This window comes from Podarcis vaucheri, assembly GCF_965113315.1.
Source record: "Podarcis vaucheri genome assembly, chromosome: 5".
NCBI lineage: Eukaryota > Metazoa > Chordata > Lepidosauria > Squamata > Lacertidae > Podarcis > Podarcis vaucheri.
The window spans coordinates 52148929-52166096 of record NC_138763.1 but is presented as its reverse complement, the minus strand read 5'-3'; the positions used below and the strand labels follow the sequence as shown (position 1 = coordinate 52166096).

At 45.5% G+C, this 17168-nt stretch overlaps 1 protein-coding gene across 3 annotated transcripts in view; it reads left to right on the top strand.

Annotated features, from left to right (window-relative positions):
* CCDC186 (coiled-coil domain containing 186) overlaps nt 1-17168 on the top strand; it is a 49740-nt gene that overhangs the window by 8950 nt on the left and 23622 nt on the right. For all 3 annotated transcript variants that reach the window (XR_014219844.1, XM_082222568.1, XM_082222569.1), the window contains exons 2-4: nt 3700-4373; nt 15280-15406; nt 16255-16383. Coding sequence is in view for 2 of the 3 variants with exons in the window: in XM_082222568.1 (XP_082078694.1) it covers nt 3715-4373; nt 15280-15406; nt 16255-16383 (915 nt within the window). In the remaining variant the exon portion in view is untranslated. The remainder of the gene's footprint in view (nt 1-3699; nt 4374-15279; nt 15407-16254; nt 16384-17168) is intronic.

Genomic DNA, 17168 nt, shown 5'->3' with positions numbered 1-17168 from the left:
TCATTTAAAGTACCCTACTCCCACCCCCAAACATATTGTAGGGGACTTGAAGGCTTGGCAGGCTTTGATTTTTTTCTATTCTGGGGAGGGTGGCTACTGTAAAAATGGTAGCACAGACCAGAATCTTGTTTCTATTTCAAGTCCTGTCGATTTCACATAATACCCTAACCTATTGGCAACTTCTTATTTTTTGCTGCAAAATTGAATCCAGCCAGGGAGGCTGGGAAGTCCTTTATTTACCCACATATTTTGATGCCCTTCAGCTATGGCAAAGCGTTCTGATGATTTTAGCAGATCTAGCAACATCTTGGGTTGCACTGGATGCACAAGATTCCCCTTCTCTCCCTCTAATTGTGATCCCCTTTTTGCTCCCAAAGAGGTCAATATGGAAGTCTTTATTACAGTATAGATATGTGGAACAGAAGGTGTAAGAAACTAGCCTCCATACTCTCATCCTTAATCCCCCTTCCTCATATGCCACAATTTCAGGCTCAAGATAAATTAACAGTATCTACTATTCTTTCCAAAGCGGGACTGCATCGCCTGCAAGACTGTTATGAGAACAACATGCCAGTTACAGAATCACAACTCTCGGAATTCTTGAAAGATTCAGGAGTAGATCAGCTACGTATCAATCAGATTGGCATCATCTTGAAAGATCCCATGTTACATGCTGTAGCCACTAGAGTCCTGGAACCTTAGGAACATCTGGCTGTGGCAAGCACCCCAAAAGGCAGGGTCTTTCCACTTACTGCTTTGAAATCAGTGTGAGAGATGAACCCTATAGGCGAACTGAAAGATTCTCAGTGGCTTAAGATCTGGTCCACTTATCTGGTCCACTTATCCCTTTAGGTCCATGTCTGCTAACATTAGGGAGAGGTTCAGTGCTGGTTTTTAACTCTGGTCTGACTAGCTCATACTGTAAGATCTGGTTCCCCCTTATGCTGGCGGGGTTGTAAGGTACGAGGAACATATTTGCATATGTGGTGGAACTGTAATTATACACACAAATTCCGTAAGCAGGTTCCAATGGAGATAGGTAGTATTGTTGGCAAACAGGTCACCTTGGATGCTAAGCTATGTCTCTTACCTATTTTTGATGGTGATAATGCCGACCTTGCTTCTCAACAGTAAATTCTATATCTGTTGGTTGCTGCTCATCTAGTGATCTCTCAAGGGTGGAAGGATGCATCTTGTTATTCTGTGGTATAAAAAAGTCATATTCATTGCCATTTCTGAAAAACTGACTCAAAAAATACTTTGCTTCTGCTTGGGAGTCGTTTGTGATTTATATGACCAAACAATCTCTCCGTTGGCACAGTCCCATTAGATAAGTTTCTTTGGCAACATTCATGAACATTTGGTATGGTTGGTAGAAATATGAACCTTGCATTGCACCATGGAATATATTTTATGTCATTCATTCTTTTTAAGCTTTCTATGATTATTATTTTATTATCTTGTAAATTTATTCCTGTTTTTACAACTGTTTTAAAGTATAGATAGGATGAACCTCTGTAATTATCAGCTGGTCAAAATCAGCCCTTTGGAATGTTCTATATTAGGGCCACTTAGGCTGTGATGTTTTCATTATATGTGATATTTTATATGTATATATTTTAATTCATATAATCAAAGAATTGCAGTGACCCCAAGTCCAACCCCTGCAATGCAGGAATATTGACTAAAGCATTCAAGACAGATGGCCATCCAACATCTGGTTAAAAACCTCCAATGAAGGAGAGTCCAAATAATTCTACTAATACTTTATAGATAGATATACCCCAATTTGGCACCAGGGTTCCTGAAGTGGAACAGGCAGCCTTAAGTCCACATTTGAATGCCAGGTGCCATTTTGAATCAAAATGGCATACCAAAATGTAACTTTGCCCAATTTGGCAGGACAGTTCCAAACTGCATTGATTGGGATGCCTCTAAAGATACTGTCATTCCAGTTTTACATGACACTTCCAAAGATCAAGGACTAGGTTTTGGTATATGGTTGGATACCATTGGACATACTCCTCCCGTCTTTTTCTCAATGAAGGTCATCCATAAGGGTAACCAAGGCTGATTTCAGTCCCATACTGTGGTCTGTGCCCAGATTGGAAAGGATCTAAATAATCAGTGTGTCAGATACGTTTATATTTTAATCAGTTACTGTGAGATAAATGTTTAATCACAACACCTATCATATATGTGTTTCAGACAGACAGAGTGATAACAGGTTTTATTAGGAAAGATGTTTTAAGCTGGCATTTGAAGGAAGAAGAAAAAGATAGTATCACATAGGTTTTCTGGGAGAGAGTCCCATATCACATGTAAGGCAATGCCTTAAATATATATGCAGTAACCCCTGTTATCTAGTAACACTCCAGAAGAGCCTTTAAATGTAAACAAGTACAATGTCCATCAGTTCTGTGAAAGATCAATTAATTGCAATGAGTACAATCTGCTTCTATCGCCTAGAAGTCATACTGTCTGAAGAAAAGCCATGGACTTTGTCCCTTCATAGGGTAGAAAGCAGGAAAAGCTTTTTACATTTTTTTCATCATATCTGGTAACAGGAGGGTGGGTGGAGATGGCGCAGCTATATGACTTGCCCAGTAGCAGATCTTTCAGGAGTCCCAAATCAAGACATTTTGCTTATAGTAAACCCCACTGACTAGTCATGGCAAAGGACAGGCCAAGTTTTCAGTGTGCAGTTAAGCTTTTTGTTGATTAATCAGTTGAATGCTGCAGCTTGATCATTTGGCTTTCAATATGCCACTTGAACCCAGCTACCCACTGACTTTCCAAGTACTGGAAGCAAAATACTCTTATACTTTACATTTCCCAGCATGGATATAGGACTGTGAAACAACTCTGATGAGTGGGGATTGGGTGTGGCATGCAGCATAAACCTTACCTCTGGGAGTGGTAGTGCAAAGTGTTACTGCCTTGTGTGTTTGTACAGACATAGTTCATTAGAACATAGGTTTTCAACCTTTTTGAGCCCACAGCGCCCTTGACCAACTACATTCTTTCTGCAGCACCCCTGTGGGGCTCAGGAGCCCAGTTCTGTCTCCCCTTGCCTGCAGAGCTGGCAGTCTCTCACCCTTTTCGAACACGCTCTTTTGTGGAGTGTTCCCTCAGCCTCCTCTCCTATCCTTGGGAGTCCTCTGGGCAGCCACTGCTGCGGCCCCTGGTCTCTGAGCTGCCCCACCCCCACTCACCCTCAAAGAGAAGTGGCTCCTCACACTGCCCCACAGAAATCTGGGACTTGTCTGTCCATTCCCAACAGCAAGGGCTGGCAGACGGACTGGCTGGCCTCCCTCCCTTGCTTGCTTGCTTACTCTGAGGCCGTCTCAGCTCCTGGCAACCAGACCCCCTGGCCAGCCCCAGAGGTACCGTTCACCTACAAGTCTACAGCTGTGCAAGATTTTGGGAGGCAGAGATGGGAGAGGGCATCAAAGGAGGGGGGGAAGGAAAGAGGGACAGAGGCCATGGCACACTGGTTGGAAACCACCGTATTAGAAATATTTGGTTAAAGAGTTAAATCCCGAAGTATCTAACTTGCCCTTTTTTAAGGTTTTATGACTCAATCTATGCTGATACTCATCTGTTTATCTTTGGTAGTTGTTGAAAGCGATCAAGGTTATTACAGAAAAAAAATGTTTTATGACTCAAAACTATTTTACTCTTATGTTTTCTTCCCAGATTCTTGGTGGAAAGATGGATGAGCAATTACAAGAAGAGCAAAGTCCTCTGAATCCGGTCAACCTTTCAAAGACTGATGACGTATCTTCCAGCTCATCAGCTGTTGAAGAAGCAGAGAAAACACTGGGAATTCAGGATAGTCTACAGACTGCAGACACTGGAGGTGAAAAAAGCCCTTTGAGCATAGATAATAAACAATTGACACTGGATCCCAGTTCAACAGCTCTTGATGCAAGTGGAAATGGGGATGTTGTTGATGCACAGCTTACACCAGACATTAATGGAGATGGAGGTGGAGATTGTTGTGCTAAACCATTTGAAATGCAGACAAAAGAGGACTGTTTACCTATGGGAGACTGTAAAGGACAAGTTTCTAAAACTGATGACACAGATCGATCCCTGGTACACCTATTGCATGACGATATGAAAGGGCCTCACGGGGTCTGCTCAGAAAGCCCTTATGACACAGATTGTACTAAGAATCTTATCTCAACTATTCAGAACGCTTCTTCTCAGGAAGCTTTGTTAGAAGAAATAGAGTCTGAACTACTATCGACGGGTTTGTTGAAAGACCATAAACTTCCAAATGGGGTGTGCAAGAGTGAAGCTACGTTGGCTGTACTTGAAAAATGCATGCAAGATAAATATCTGCAGCAAGAACACACAATAAAGAAGTGAGTACCGGGCGAACGTCCGCACATAGATCTTTAAACATGAATGTTATCCGTTACGTATTGTGGAGTTACAGCTTTGTGCTGTGTAACTATAGCGATGTCTTTGTGGCTAAATGGTCAGCTTGGGCAAACAACATTGCTTGCAGGAGCATTTTCAGTTTTCAATAGGCAGAGAGATTAATTCATACATAAACGCATCAGTCCATAAAGTGACCATATGGTTTCCAAAGCATACGTTAGGTAAGGCAATCACGTGCCAAAATTCACATAACTGTGTGTCAAGTGTTCTGTGGGGTTTTAGATTTCTGGGGGTTTTTTTATATTCTTCTTCAGTTGATGGAGTCAGACATGGTGTGTTTGAAACTGAGTAGCTTCAAAAACAGTTTGGGGTTCGGTGTGCGGGTCTTCTGTTTAATGGATAAGAGTAAATTCTAATGCCTTTGAGGACCCAACTATTGGTTACTGTATGTTAGTCCAAAAGCCCCTTTCCATTGCAAAACACTCTACAGAGAGGTACTTTGCAGTGAGGATGGGGGGACAGAATGCTAAACCTCTTTCCTGTGAGGTGTTTCCTTATTCTCACTGCCACAATTGGATTCTACAACCATGTTTGTAGTACATTTAAAACTAGAACATTGATGGGCAGGAAAAAAACCAACCTGGCAGGAACTATCTTCTTTCCTTGGTTTTCTTTTAACTGTGTTTCATTCAGGTTAAACTAAATTTATCTCATTGCAGTTTACCTCTGTCCCCAGCTTGTATCCAAGGATCACTTTGCTGCTTGGACAAGGCAGGGTACATCAGGTACCAAACCCCTCTACCCACTGCAGTTCCTCATTCCCCCTGAAAAGCAGCTCTGTGGGGTTGGGGGGGGCCTTCTGGAATACTATGGGATATTGTGCAGAGGGCTCCAGTAGATAGGGGTTGTGGCAAAAATCGGATGCCCCTGCTTTGCCCAAATGGTAGTGGGTTCCACTACTGGCAAAGCCACTATTGAAGACAGCCGCTGGTACTTTAATATTAGAGGAAGACTGCAGTCATTCGTAGTAGCTTATTTGCTACCTCATTTGAATTATTTTTAGCGAGGGTTTGAAACAGGCCTGCAGTGATGTAGGGTTAAACAGACCAGTTGCTTCTTAGTACAGCAATTTTTAGAACTTGATCAACTAGGCATATGATGTAGCACAGCTTCTTGCATGCAGACGTCATTGAAATCCATAGTATTTGTGCATGTTTTAATGTAGTTACCAAAGAAAAGACAAATATGGTGACTAATATGCAGGTCAGGAGGATAATTGGAACTTTTGTGTAGGACCCTCCTTCCTTTGAGTCTTCTTCCAGGCTTGAAGCCTTACATCACAGAGTAACTGAAGCAAGAAGAGAAAACGAACAATTAATTGAATGTGTTGCTACTGAACAAGGTTATCTAATAACATGAAATAATCAGAAGCACATTAAAGTGCACTAGAACACATAATGTCACTAGAATCTTCTGATGAAGGAAGAAATGGATGCCACAGAAACTTAAAAGGGAGACCAAAATCAAATAAATTATCTATCTCTTCTGCTCTTCTGGTCCATGTCTCTCATCCCTCTGCAGTGGCCTGACAGCTGGCAGGGCAGATTTCCATGTCACACTGACGTATGTATGGGCCTCTGTGTATGAGGATGTGTATTTTGTAATGTGATAATGGCCGTGCCAGTCTGTCCAAATATATATTTTGCTCACTTGCACATGTAAAAATATGCTGATGTCACCATCCTAACACTTTACCTTATTTATAGGAAACTAACTGTGTATATGGAAAATAGTAAGGGCAGTAGGTTTAATTTTTTTCTTGGCAAAGAAATAGCAACCCAATACTCTTTTTAATCTCTCTCTCTCTCTCTTTCTCTTTTAAAGCTGCTTCTGGGGCAAGGTAGAGTATCCTGCCCCAGTGAGTAAGCTATACTCTTGCTTGTGAATTGTTTATCAGCAAAGACCTTCCCAGAGCATGTCTGTGATTACAAAGAGACTTTCCAGCCATGACAGGATGGTGTGTGAAAAACTTCCAAACAGCTGTGTTTTTTAAGTTCTTAAAAATATTGATTTTATACATAAGCTATCACTGGATCTTACAGTTACAGGAAATGTCCTCTGCTGTGAGTCTAAGCCAACCAAACTCTGTGATGTAATAACTTCCCAATCTTGCAGGAAACATGCTTACTGTATGTTTTAGGTAAATTTTATTTGGTCCACTTTGAACTGAAGTAAACTTCCGTTTCCAAAAGAAACAGAATTTCACTGAGAATCAAAGGTGGCCCTTGGGCAGTCTAATTTCAGTAGGCTGGTGCTGGAGTTCAGCAGTCTTTGGTTTCTTTAAACTATGGCTAAAGAACTAGGAATAGGCCACAGGATTTTGTGCTCCCCTACCATACATAGCCTCCTCCTTCTACCACCAATCTTGAGGTAACCCTACCCTGTTCCTTGTTGTAATACATGCACTGATGTTTCTTCTTGGGCTGCTTAACCCATCCGTTTTTACCAAGACATTTAGTGGTTACTGTGCTAAGGACAATCCTATGGGACATGCCTACTTAAGAAATGAGTTCCTTTGTGTTCAGTGGGGTTACTCCCAGGTAAGTGAGTCTAGGATTGCAGCATTTATGTCAGTGTCCATACAATAACAAATGATGGTAAAAGGCAGTAAGGTGAGTGGAGAATGAGAGGAGGTTGTACAGTGGTACCTCGGGCTACGCATCCCTCTAGATACGTAATCTTCGGGTTGCGAATCTTTGCCTCGCATGCGTGCGCAGAAGGGTGCCTCCGGTTACGGACTTTTCAGGATACAGCCGGGCCTCCAGAATGGATGCCGTCCGTAACCAGTGGTACCACTGTAATTCCAAAATCATGGCTAAGCAACCACTACCATTAGATCTGTCCCACTAAGGAAACCTTTATTTATTTCTTTAGTTCAACAATGTCTATATCATTTAACACCATAGTTTCTAAGGACACAGTCAGGTTACAAAAGAGGTAGAGATGATAAAATCAGCTAACATTACCCATCAAATCAGAAAAGCTTATTTAAAATGCCTGCTGAATATGTTTCTTTTTTTAAGGGAGAGGGCTTATGATCTCAGCTGGGAGGGAGTTTCACAAAACTGGGAACCTTGCCAGAAACTATTCTGACTAGATCCTTTGAAGAATTATTCCTTATCAGCCTGCGTGCATAAATCACCTACTTCTTGTTGGTTTCCAACCCCCATCATCCCTGACAATTGGCCACGTTGGCCGAGATGGATGGGAATCTCGGACCAACAATATCTGGAGGCCACAGGTTTCCCACCTCTGACTTATGTGCTTCTGGGGTACAAATTGGCTGTGATTCAGAACTTTTGTGCTGTGAATTGTGCAGTAGTTTGGAGTTGGCAATAATTCAGAACTGTTTCACATGAACGTTCTGGGCTTCACTTGCCTTTGTTGAACCAGTGCCGAATTTGTTGTGCCAGTTCAGGATTATTTGTGTGATGTGCTACAGGCAAACCAGCTTTTCTTTTCTCCCTAGGCAGCCTTGGACCTTCTGACCACATCTTTAATTTAATTATGTTGTTTCATCCATGAGACTATAAAAAAAACAACCCTGGCCTGTCGCTGTTTGAGGTCTTGTTGGGAGGTTGCTGTTGGCCATTTGCAAATTTTCTAAAGGGCACCTTGAACAGAGTTGAATAAGTTTGGGCAACTTTTGGCCAGGGTATTATTAAAGCTGCCAGGGTTGTAAATCTTTTGAGATTTTGATTTGGCTGTAGTGTTCGAAGGCATGGAGCCAGCAAATTAAACACATGCCTATTCTTTCTCTTTGTGGCTTTATTACCTAGACAACAGTGAAGTGCTTTGTATGCTCTAAATGTGCAGTTTGATCTGAAATACTACTCAGTTTCTTTCTTTTAATTCAAACTTTCAGACCAAAGTATCATAGGAGTCTTTGTGATTTGTTTTGTTAAACAAATGAGATTCTTGTATTTTGAGGATTGCTCCTGTGGCTCCAGCTCACTGGACATTTTGCGTGTGTGTGTCCAGTTGTGCACTCAAAGTGCTCTACTAATATATGAGCAGCACACCTAAGCATTTTGTGCTTTTAAAAAGAACTATCCTTCATTGAATTTGTCTCTCAGTAACTGTTAGCTAAATGGAGACAGACAGTGGGAAGTCTGTTACATTTGTGCCCTGCTTATAAGCTTCCCAATAGAGATCTGGTTGGTCACTGTTGAGAACAGGATGTTGGGTTAAATAGGTTAGCGGGCCAGTTCAGCAGGGACTCCTCTAATGTTATGTTCTTACTGCACTGCAGAGGATTCAACTATATGACCCTCAGTCCCTTCCAACTGCACAATTCTTTGATTCTATGTTTCCCTCTGAAGCAAATGTCGGACTTTATTTATGCTTTCTTTAAGCCACATGGAAGCAGTTTAAAACTACCCCTGGTCATCAGCTGCTGTAACGTTTAAAAGCACCTTGCCATGTGGCCATCTCAAGTGGTGTCGTGTGATAGGTGATTGTTACATGGAAAAGCATCCAAATCTTTCTTGTAAAATGTGGAAACAGTTGTAAAATGGATGGGGCAGAAGTGGTAGAAGTCTAGTCAATTGGGGGGGGTGTAATGGTGAGGGAGGACCTGAGGACCAAGAAGGTGGACTCTGCCTTAGCCTTGATCGACTACATGGAATTGGCAGAAATGACTGGCAGAATCCGAGACCAGGGAGAAGAGTTGGTGAAAGAAGACTGGAAGAAATTTAAAGACTATTTACAGAAATATTGTAAAATTAAAGAATGTTAGAAGGATCATAGAATCATAGAGTTGGAAGAGACCACAAGGGCCATCGAGTCCAACCCCCTGCCAAGCAGGAAACGTTGGATAGAAACTAAGGGGTTTCCACCTGTAATGCTTTAGGAGATACGAAAAAAAAGGTTCATAAATGGGTAAAAGCTTAATGGTAAGGATTTGCTGAACTAACAAATTGAAGTGGAATACAAAAAAGGGAGGTATGAGGAGGTCTGGGGAAATAAGCGTAAGGAAGATATGTGTCAGGGGATGATTAGCTGCTTGTGCTTAAAATAGTGCCCCCTTCAGAGTTTGTGCGACCCCACAAACCTCTGTGTGTGACAGAGCTCCTCAGACATGTCTGCTCTAGTCACTTGTAGAGTCCGACAGTGGCTGTCTGCGGAAGCGCTTCCAGCAAAGAAGTTCCTTAACGGAAACGCGTCTCCTGGACTCACGACGTGACAGCTTCCGGCGAAGCATAGGTCTCCCTGCAGTTGCTTCTGCCACCTCCCCGCTATTTTCGCTCGAAGTGTCTCTCACCCCTTTCTCTCCCCTGCTGCTTCCTGCCTGGGCTGCTGCGTCTCTCTCAGCATTACTGAGATCCTCCTCCAGAGACCCCGCGCTCCCCCTGCTGGTCCCTGCTTTGGCTGTTGACTCTCTCCCAGTCTCTGGGAGCCCTACCACTTCCCTTTCCTCCGATGTCAGTTCCCTGACATCCACCTCCCCTCCAGGGCCCCCCTCTCCCCCGCCCCTACTCTCTCCTCTGGGCGGTGAGGAGCTGAAACCCCTAAAAGAATCCTCTTCATCTTCCGACGTCTCGAACATTTCCCTCCATCGGTCTTCGTTCCGACTCGCTGAATCCTCCTCCACCTCGGAATCAGCGAACCCCTCCAACTCTTCTTCTTCGTCGGTGGTGGCGAAGTATTCCCTCCGGAACCTCGCCACTGGCTGGGGTTTCCGAGGGAATCTCTGATGAAAAGTTTCAATCAAAACCTCGTCATCTACATCCTCTGCCCTGACCCAGGTGTTTTCCGACTCCGGCTCCCCTTCCCACATTACCAAATACTCTACTTGCTCTCCCCTCCACCTGGAATCGAGAATCTCCGCTACATGGTAGCTGTGTTCTTTTTCCTCCATAGCTGGTCCCCTATTGACCCTCCCCTCTCTGTCCCCTATATACGGTGACAGCAATGATCTGTGGAACACTGGGTGCAACTTCATGTGGTTAGGTAACCGGAGTCTGAAAGCCACTGGGTTGACCTGTTGCGTGACTTCAAATGGGCCCAGCCTTTTGGGTCTCAACTTCTTACAACCTCCTTTAAATGGTAACCCTTGGGTGGACAACCACACCTGGTCCCCCACCCTAATGCTTTCTCCTTCCCTTCTGGTTTTGTCTGCCTGCCTCTTATATTCCTCCTTCGCCCTGTTTAAATTAAGTTGGAGCTGGCGATGGATCGCTTCCATTTCTTCAACGAACTGTTCTGCGGCTGGAACGCTCCAGTTCTCCCCCTCCCCCCCTGGGAAGGCTCGGGGATGACACCCGTGATTGGCCAAAAAAGGGCTCATTCCCGTGGACACGTTCTCCGCATTGTTATAGGCAAATTCTGCCAACGCCAGCTTCTCCACCCAATCATTCTCTCTGTCATTCACATAACACCTCAAATATTGCTGGAGGACACCATTAGCTCTTTCCGCCTGCCCGTTGGTTTCTGGATGGCGGGCAGTGGAAAAATTCACCTCTACATGCAATAAGCTCATGAGCTTCCTCCAGAACCTGGAAGTAAATTGTTTCCCTCGGTCCGAAACCACCCTCAAGGGGGCCCCATGCAATCTAAACACATTTTCCACAAACAATTTAGCGGTTTCTTCTGCTGTGACCGCATGTGAGCAGGCTATAAAGTGGGCCATCTTGGTTAACAGGTCTACCACAACCATAATGGCTGTCTTCCCTTTGGACCTGGGCAGACCAGTCATAAAATCTATTGCCACTGCCTCCCATGGTCTTTCCGGCGTGGGTAGTGGTTCTAATAAACCTGCCGGTGCCCGCCTCTCCCCCTTGGCTCGTTGACATCGGTCACACCCTCTCACATACTCCCGCACATCTTCCCTGACCTTGGGCCACCAGAATTCCCTGGTAACCAGCCACATGGTTTTGTGTTGCCCAAAATGCCCTGCTGTGGGGCTATCGTGCAGTTGCTTGAGTACCTTTTCCCTCAATTCTCCTTCAGGTACGTATAACGCTCCCTTGTAGTACAACGCCCCGTTTCTCTCCTCAAAACCCCCGGGTTTGTCTCCCTCCCTCCTGAGACCCCTGAGTTTGTCCTGGGCATATTCATCCTGCACCGTTCCCTCTATCAGTTCCCTTAGCCCCACCAATGCCGCCCCACACACCCAGCGATCCTCGGGAATGACATGGGTCTCTTCGGGTGCACCCTCTCCCTCCAAATATTCAGGTTTGCGTGAGAGAGCGTCCGCCCTAACGTTCTCCTGGCCTGGTACGTAACAAATCTCAAAGTTAAATTTGGAGAACTCCTGGGCCCATCTCAACTGCCGTTGGTTGAGCACTCGCACAGTTCTCCAATACTCTAGATTCTTATGGTCCGTGCGCACTTGCACCTTCTGTTGTGCACCAATTAGTAGGTGCCTCCATCTCCGGAAGGCCTCATAAATCGCAAGAAGTTCCCGGTCGTACACCGTGTAGTTTCTCTCAGATTTGTTCAGCTTTCGCGAAAAGAAGGCACACGGTCGCCACTCGGACCCCTCCTCCCCCGGCTGCAGAAGAAGCACCGCCCCTATGGCTCTGTCAGAAGCGTCTGTTTCGACCCTCAGCTTTTTTTGTAAATCCACATGTAGAAGTTGTTCGTCAGAGGCGAAGGCCTTTTTCAGTTCCTCAAACGCTCGCTCCGCCTCCCCCGTCCAAACAAACTTCTTTTTGCTGCTGAGACAGTCCGTGATGGGCGCCGTCAGGTGAGCGAAGTTTCGGATGAACTTACGATAAAAGTTTCCAAACCCTAGGAACCTCTGCACATCCTTCTTAGTCTTGGGGGTTTTCCATTCCAGCACCGCTTGAACCTTGCCGGGGTCCATGGCCAACCCCTTGTCTGACAAGCGGTACCCCAGGAATTCCACCTCCTTGGTATGAAACTGACACTTCTCCAGTTTCACCCACAGTCTGTTGGCTTGCAGCCTGCTCAACACTTCTCTGACGTCTCTCACATGTTGCTCCTCATTCTCCGAATACACCAACACGTCATCTAAGAAGGCCACGCAATTCTTGTAGAGCAAAGGCCCCAGTACATGGTTCATAAAGGCTTGAAAACACGCGGAGCCTGCTTGTAATCCAAAAGGCATAACGAGATATTCAAATGCCCCCAAAGGGGTGAACATGGTGGTCTTCCATTCATCCCCTTTCCTTATACGTATCAGGTTGTACGCCCCCCTTAGGTCCAGCTTTGTAAAAATCTTTCCTTTTCGCACCCTGGTCAAAATATCATCAATCCTGGGCATAGGAAAAGCCACCGGCTCTGTCACTGCATTTAGGGCCCGAAAGTCACATACCAGCCTCGGCTTGTCCGTGTTCTTTTTATCCACAAAAAACACTGGGCTACCCCCCGCTGCCTTGGACTCTCTGATGAAGCCTCTCTTCAGGTTCTTGTCAATGAACGCTCGCAACTCCTGCATCTCCCTGTCTGACATGGCATACAACCTGCCTACAGGAAGCTGTGCTCCAGGGAGTAAATTGATCTGGCAATCAAAGGGCCTATGCGGGGGTAGTTGGTCAGCTTCCTTCTCGCTGAACACGTCGCTGAGATCAGCATACTGTGATGGCACCTTCCCCTTCTCCATCACTTCCGTCCCTGCTAGGGTGGCTTGGGCCCCTGCTGACCCCTTTTCCCCCCTGCAGTGTTCTAAGCAATGTGCGGAACCGAAGGAAACCACTCTTTGATGCCAGCCCACCAGCGGATCATGTAGGGCTAGCCAGCTCATTCCCAAAATAATGGGAGCGCCTCCCAAGGTGGCCACATTAAACGCTATCAGTTCTGTGTGCCTTGCCACCCTCATTATCATTGGGATGGTCTGCAAGCTGACGCCTCCTCCCAACAGTTCTCTGCCATCGATCGTGGTCACCTGCAGGGGGTTGCTTAAGGGGATAGTCTGTATCTGGTGTTCAGCAGCAAACTCCTTGCTCATGAAATTGCAGGAGCTGCCTGAGTCCAACAGCGCCTTTATTTTTAGGGGGTGTCCATTTTGCAACTCTAGCGACACTTCAATCACTAGAGCAGGTCGAGGAGCTTCTGGCACTGGCACTTGGGGAAGGGGCACTTTCACTGCTCTTTGGCCTGGCTGCAGTGCCCTGCTGGCAACCAGGCGTTGGCTTTTACCTGCTCCGTTTCTCCCTGCTCTTCCCCCTCAACAGTTCCCACCATCCCTTGCCATTCCTTCCTCTGGGGGCAGACTCTGGCAAAGTGGCCTGGCTGTTGGCAGAGATAGCATTTCCGGGGTCCCTTTCCCTCCTTCTTCGCCCCCTCACTGGGCTTTGAAACTGCGCGCGCGCGGGCTGTTCCGATTTCCATCGGCTCTGCCGGCGGGAAAGCTGGCTCAGGAATGTCTGGAATGCGTAACTCCTTCCAACGTTCCCCTCTCCCTTCCCGCCTCTCCAAGGCTCTTGCCTCTTGGCGCGCTCCAATGGTCAGCGCAGATTTGGTCAGCTGATCCATAGACACCGCCCTGGGGCTCCTGGCCAGCTCGTCTTTCACAGCTGAAGAAAGACCTTCTTCAAATAGCATCTGAATGGGTGCTGCCGATAAATCCCACCCCAATCTGTGAATCAGCATGGTAAATTCAGTCCAGTACTCACGGACAGATCTGCTTCCCTGCTTGCAAGCCATTAGCTGTCTGCGCACTACCCCCTCCTCAATATCGCTGGAGAACATGATATCCATTGCACGAAAGAATTTCATAGTGTCCTTCAGGATATCGTTGTGCGTTGCCATCAGGGGTCGAACCCAATCTCGCGCCCCCTTCTCAAGATGCCCAATTACGAAAGCAACTCGGGATTCCTCATCAGGGAACTCATCAAACTGCACATTCAGGGCATATTGCATTTCAGTCCTAAAGGCATGGTAATCCTTGGGGTCCCCCCCAAACTTCTGCACTAATCCTGGTACCTTTCTGGGGAACTGAGTGGTTCTCCCCTTCTTGTCTGCATCTTGAGCCCTCCTCTCCTCGAGCCTCGCCGTCTGCAGCGCAAGTTGGACCTCCAATGCTCGGTATCTGTCTTCCAAGCTTGGACCAGCTCCACCTCCTGCGGCTCCGGCTCCTGCTGGGTCGCTCATGATGCCTTCTCCTGCACAGGCAGCGTACAGAGACTGTCGGACTGCTGTCAGGGGATGATTAGCTGCTTGTGCTTAAAATAGTGCCCCCTTCAGAGTTTGTGCGACCCCACAAACCTCTGTGTGTGACAGAGCTCCTCAGACATGTCTGCTCTAGTCACTTGTAGAGTCCGACAGTGGCTGTCTGCGGAAGCGCTTCCAGCAAAGAAGTTCCTTAACGGAAACGCGTCTCCTGGACTCACGACGTGACAGCTTCCGGCGAAGCATAGGTCTCCCTGCAGTTGCTTCTGCCACCTCCCCGCTATTTTCGCTCGAAGTGTCTCTCACCCCTTTCTCTCCCCTGCTGCTTCCTGCCTGGGCTGCTGCGTCTCTCTCAGCATTACTGAGATCCTCCTCCAGAGACCCCGCGCTCCCCCTGCTGGTCCCTGCTTTGGCTGTTGACTCTCTCCCAGTCTCTGGGAGCCCTACCACTTCCCTTTCCTCCGATGTCAGTTCCCTGACAATATGTTATGGAAAATTATTTGTTTTTTAACTGTTTTTATGTTGTATTTTGTTTCTTTTTTATTTTTTTCATTGTTATATTTTAAAAAACTTTAATAAATATCTTTTTTTTAAAAAGACTCTGCCTTAGCCTGAGAGCAGGGGGGTTAAGAAGCCCTTGAGAAAATTTTGGGTCTGTAGCAATCCAGGGTTTGGCAATGTAGTTATCTTTTCGTCATACACACTGGGCTCTGCTTCATCGGATATTCTTTTAATTATTTCATTGGACAGATTGATTAAAGAAAACAAAAAGCACCAGGAACTAATTTTGGGCATTTGTTCAGAAAAGGACGACTTGAAAGACGAATTGAAGAAAAGAACAGAAACTGAAAAACAGCACCTTGGCATTATTAAACAGGTATGGAGTTTTAGGCATATTCATGCCTTGTTCAAGATATTTCACTTGTATTTCTATTTGTACTTTCAGATACTTGGTTCAGTGTTCGTATTTCTTCATATACCTGTTGACTCAGAAGTGTCCCACGGAGTTCAATGAGTCCCAACTCTAGGCTGTGTATAGGAAGGTTGCTGCCTGAATTGCCTTGAACTTTTGTTTGGCAGCAAATATTTAGTGTTAGAGTGTTTTCAAGGGAAATAGTATATCTTTTATTTGCACTGAGATGTACATGGAAGCCCCTGGGGCAATATTTTGATTCTCTTTTTAATAGAGCATCATATTGCATTATATGTCACTGTTTAGTTTCCCATGCTTACCAGAAGTAAAAGTGTGTTAAACTCAGCCTTGTAAACAAGGCTACAAAATTACTACCCTGCCAGATGTTTTGTGTTTTTTAACTGCTAGACTCTGGGAGCTGTCAAAGGAGGGACCATCTCTCTAGCAGCCTGTAGGATTTCTGTGTTTGGCCCGACTGGGAAGAGGGATGGAGTGCTTTGTCCCTTAGATATCAGATCGCTCCTTATTGCCTGTGGATACCAGATGAATACTTAAGACCACAGCTGTGCTGAAATTATTGTCAGAACTTGGAACCATGATCACTGGAACCATGATGGTGATGGCAATATGGTTTGATTTGCAGTATACCAGCACCACATGATGCATATTGCTGCTTTAGGTTGTTGAGATCTTTTGCAAACTGCTCCCAAAGTATAAATGCAATGACATTTTTAAAAACCTCTACTCAAGTTACAAATTTTGCAGATCACTTTTTTGGCTCATGGCCGAAATACATAATGTTCTCTTTGCAGTTAGAGGCCAGAATAGAGGATCTCCAAAAAGAAGTTAAAGCTGCTAAAGATAAACTGCTATCCCAAGATGCTGCTGCGAAAAATGCCATACAACAACTGCACAAAGAGATGGCTTTTCGTACAGATCAGGTGACTCTTTTTTTTAAAGTTCTTGTTGTGCTTTCTGTAGGAACGTGAAGGATGATATAGGCACTGTATGCATTAAATATCTCCAAGTATTTAGTTGAAAGCTAAACATATTTTGGCTGGTGCTGATGACTGTACAGTGGAACCTCGGGTTGCAGACGTAATTCGTGACGGAGGCACGTCCGCAGCATTCGCATCCTGAAGTGCCACGTCTGCGCCGACACCAGTGCAATTCGGCACCTCTGTGCATGCACAAAACGTGATTTAGCGCTTCTGCACATGCGCGAGTGGCGAAACCCGGAAGTAACCCGTTCTGGTATTTCCGGGTTTCTCGCAGTCCGTAACCCGAAAACACGAAACCTGAAGTGTCTGTAACATGAGGTATGACTGTAGATGGATGTCAAGTCACTCATATAATCTCCATTCTGGAATTTGCAGTTGCTGAAGATGTGTCCAGAACACATCCTCTGAGACAAGCTTTGGTTGTTGCAGCCATAGGTTATAATGTTATAAGGATAAAAGTTGGGGGTAGAGAGAGCCTTGAAGGCAAGGTGAGATATATTACCATCCCATGTGTGCATAGTAATAAGACACCTCCTGTTAAAACTAATATGGTGAGACAGTAGTCAGCATCCCATTACTACTGGTGTTCTATTACAGTGGACACTCGGGTTGTGAATGTGATTGGTGCGGGAAGCATGTTCACAACCCACAGCACCGCATCTGCGCAGGTCGTGATATGGCGCTTCGGCGCAAAGCGTGATGTAGTACTTCTGCGCATGCGCCAA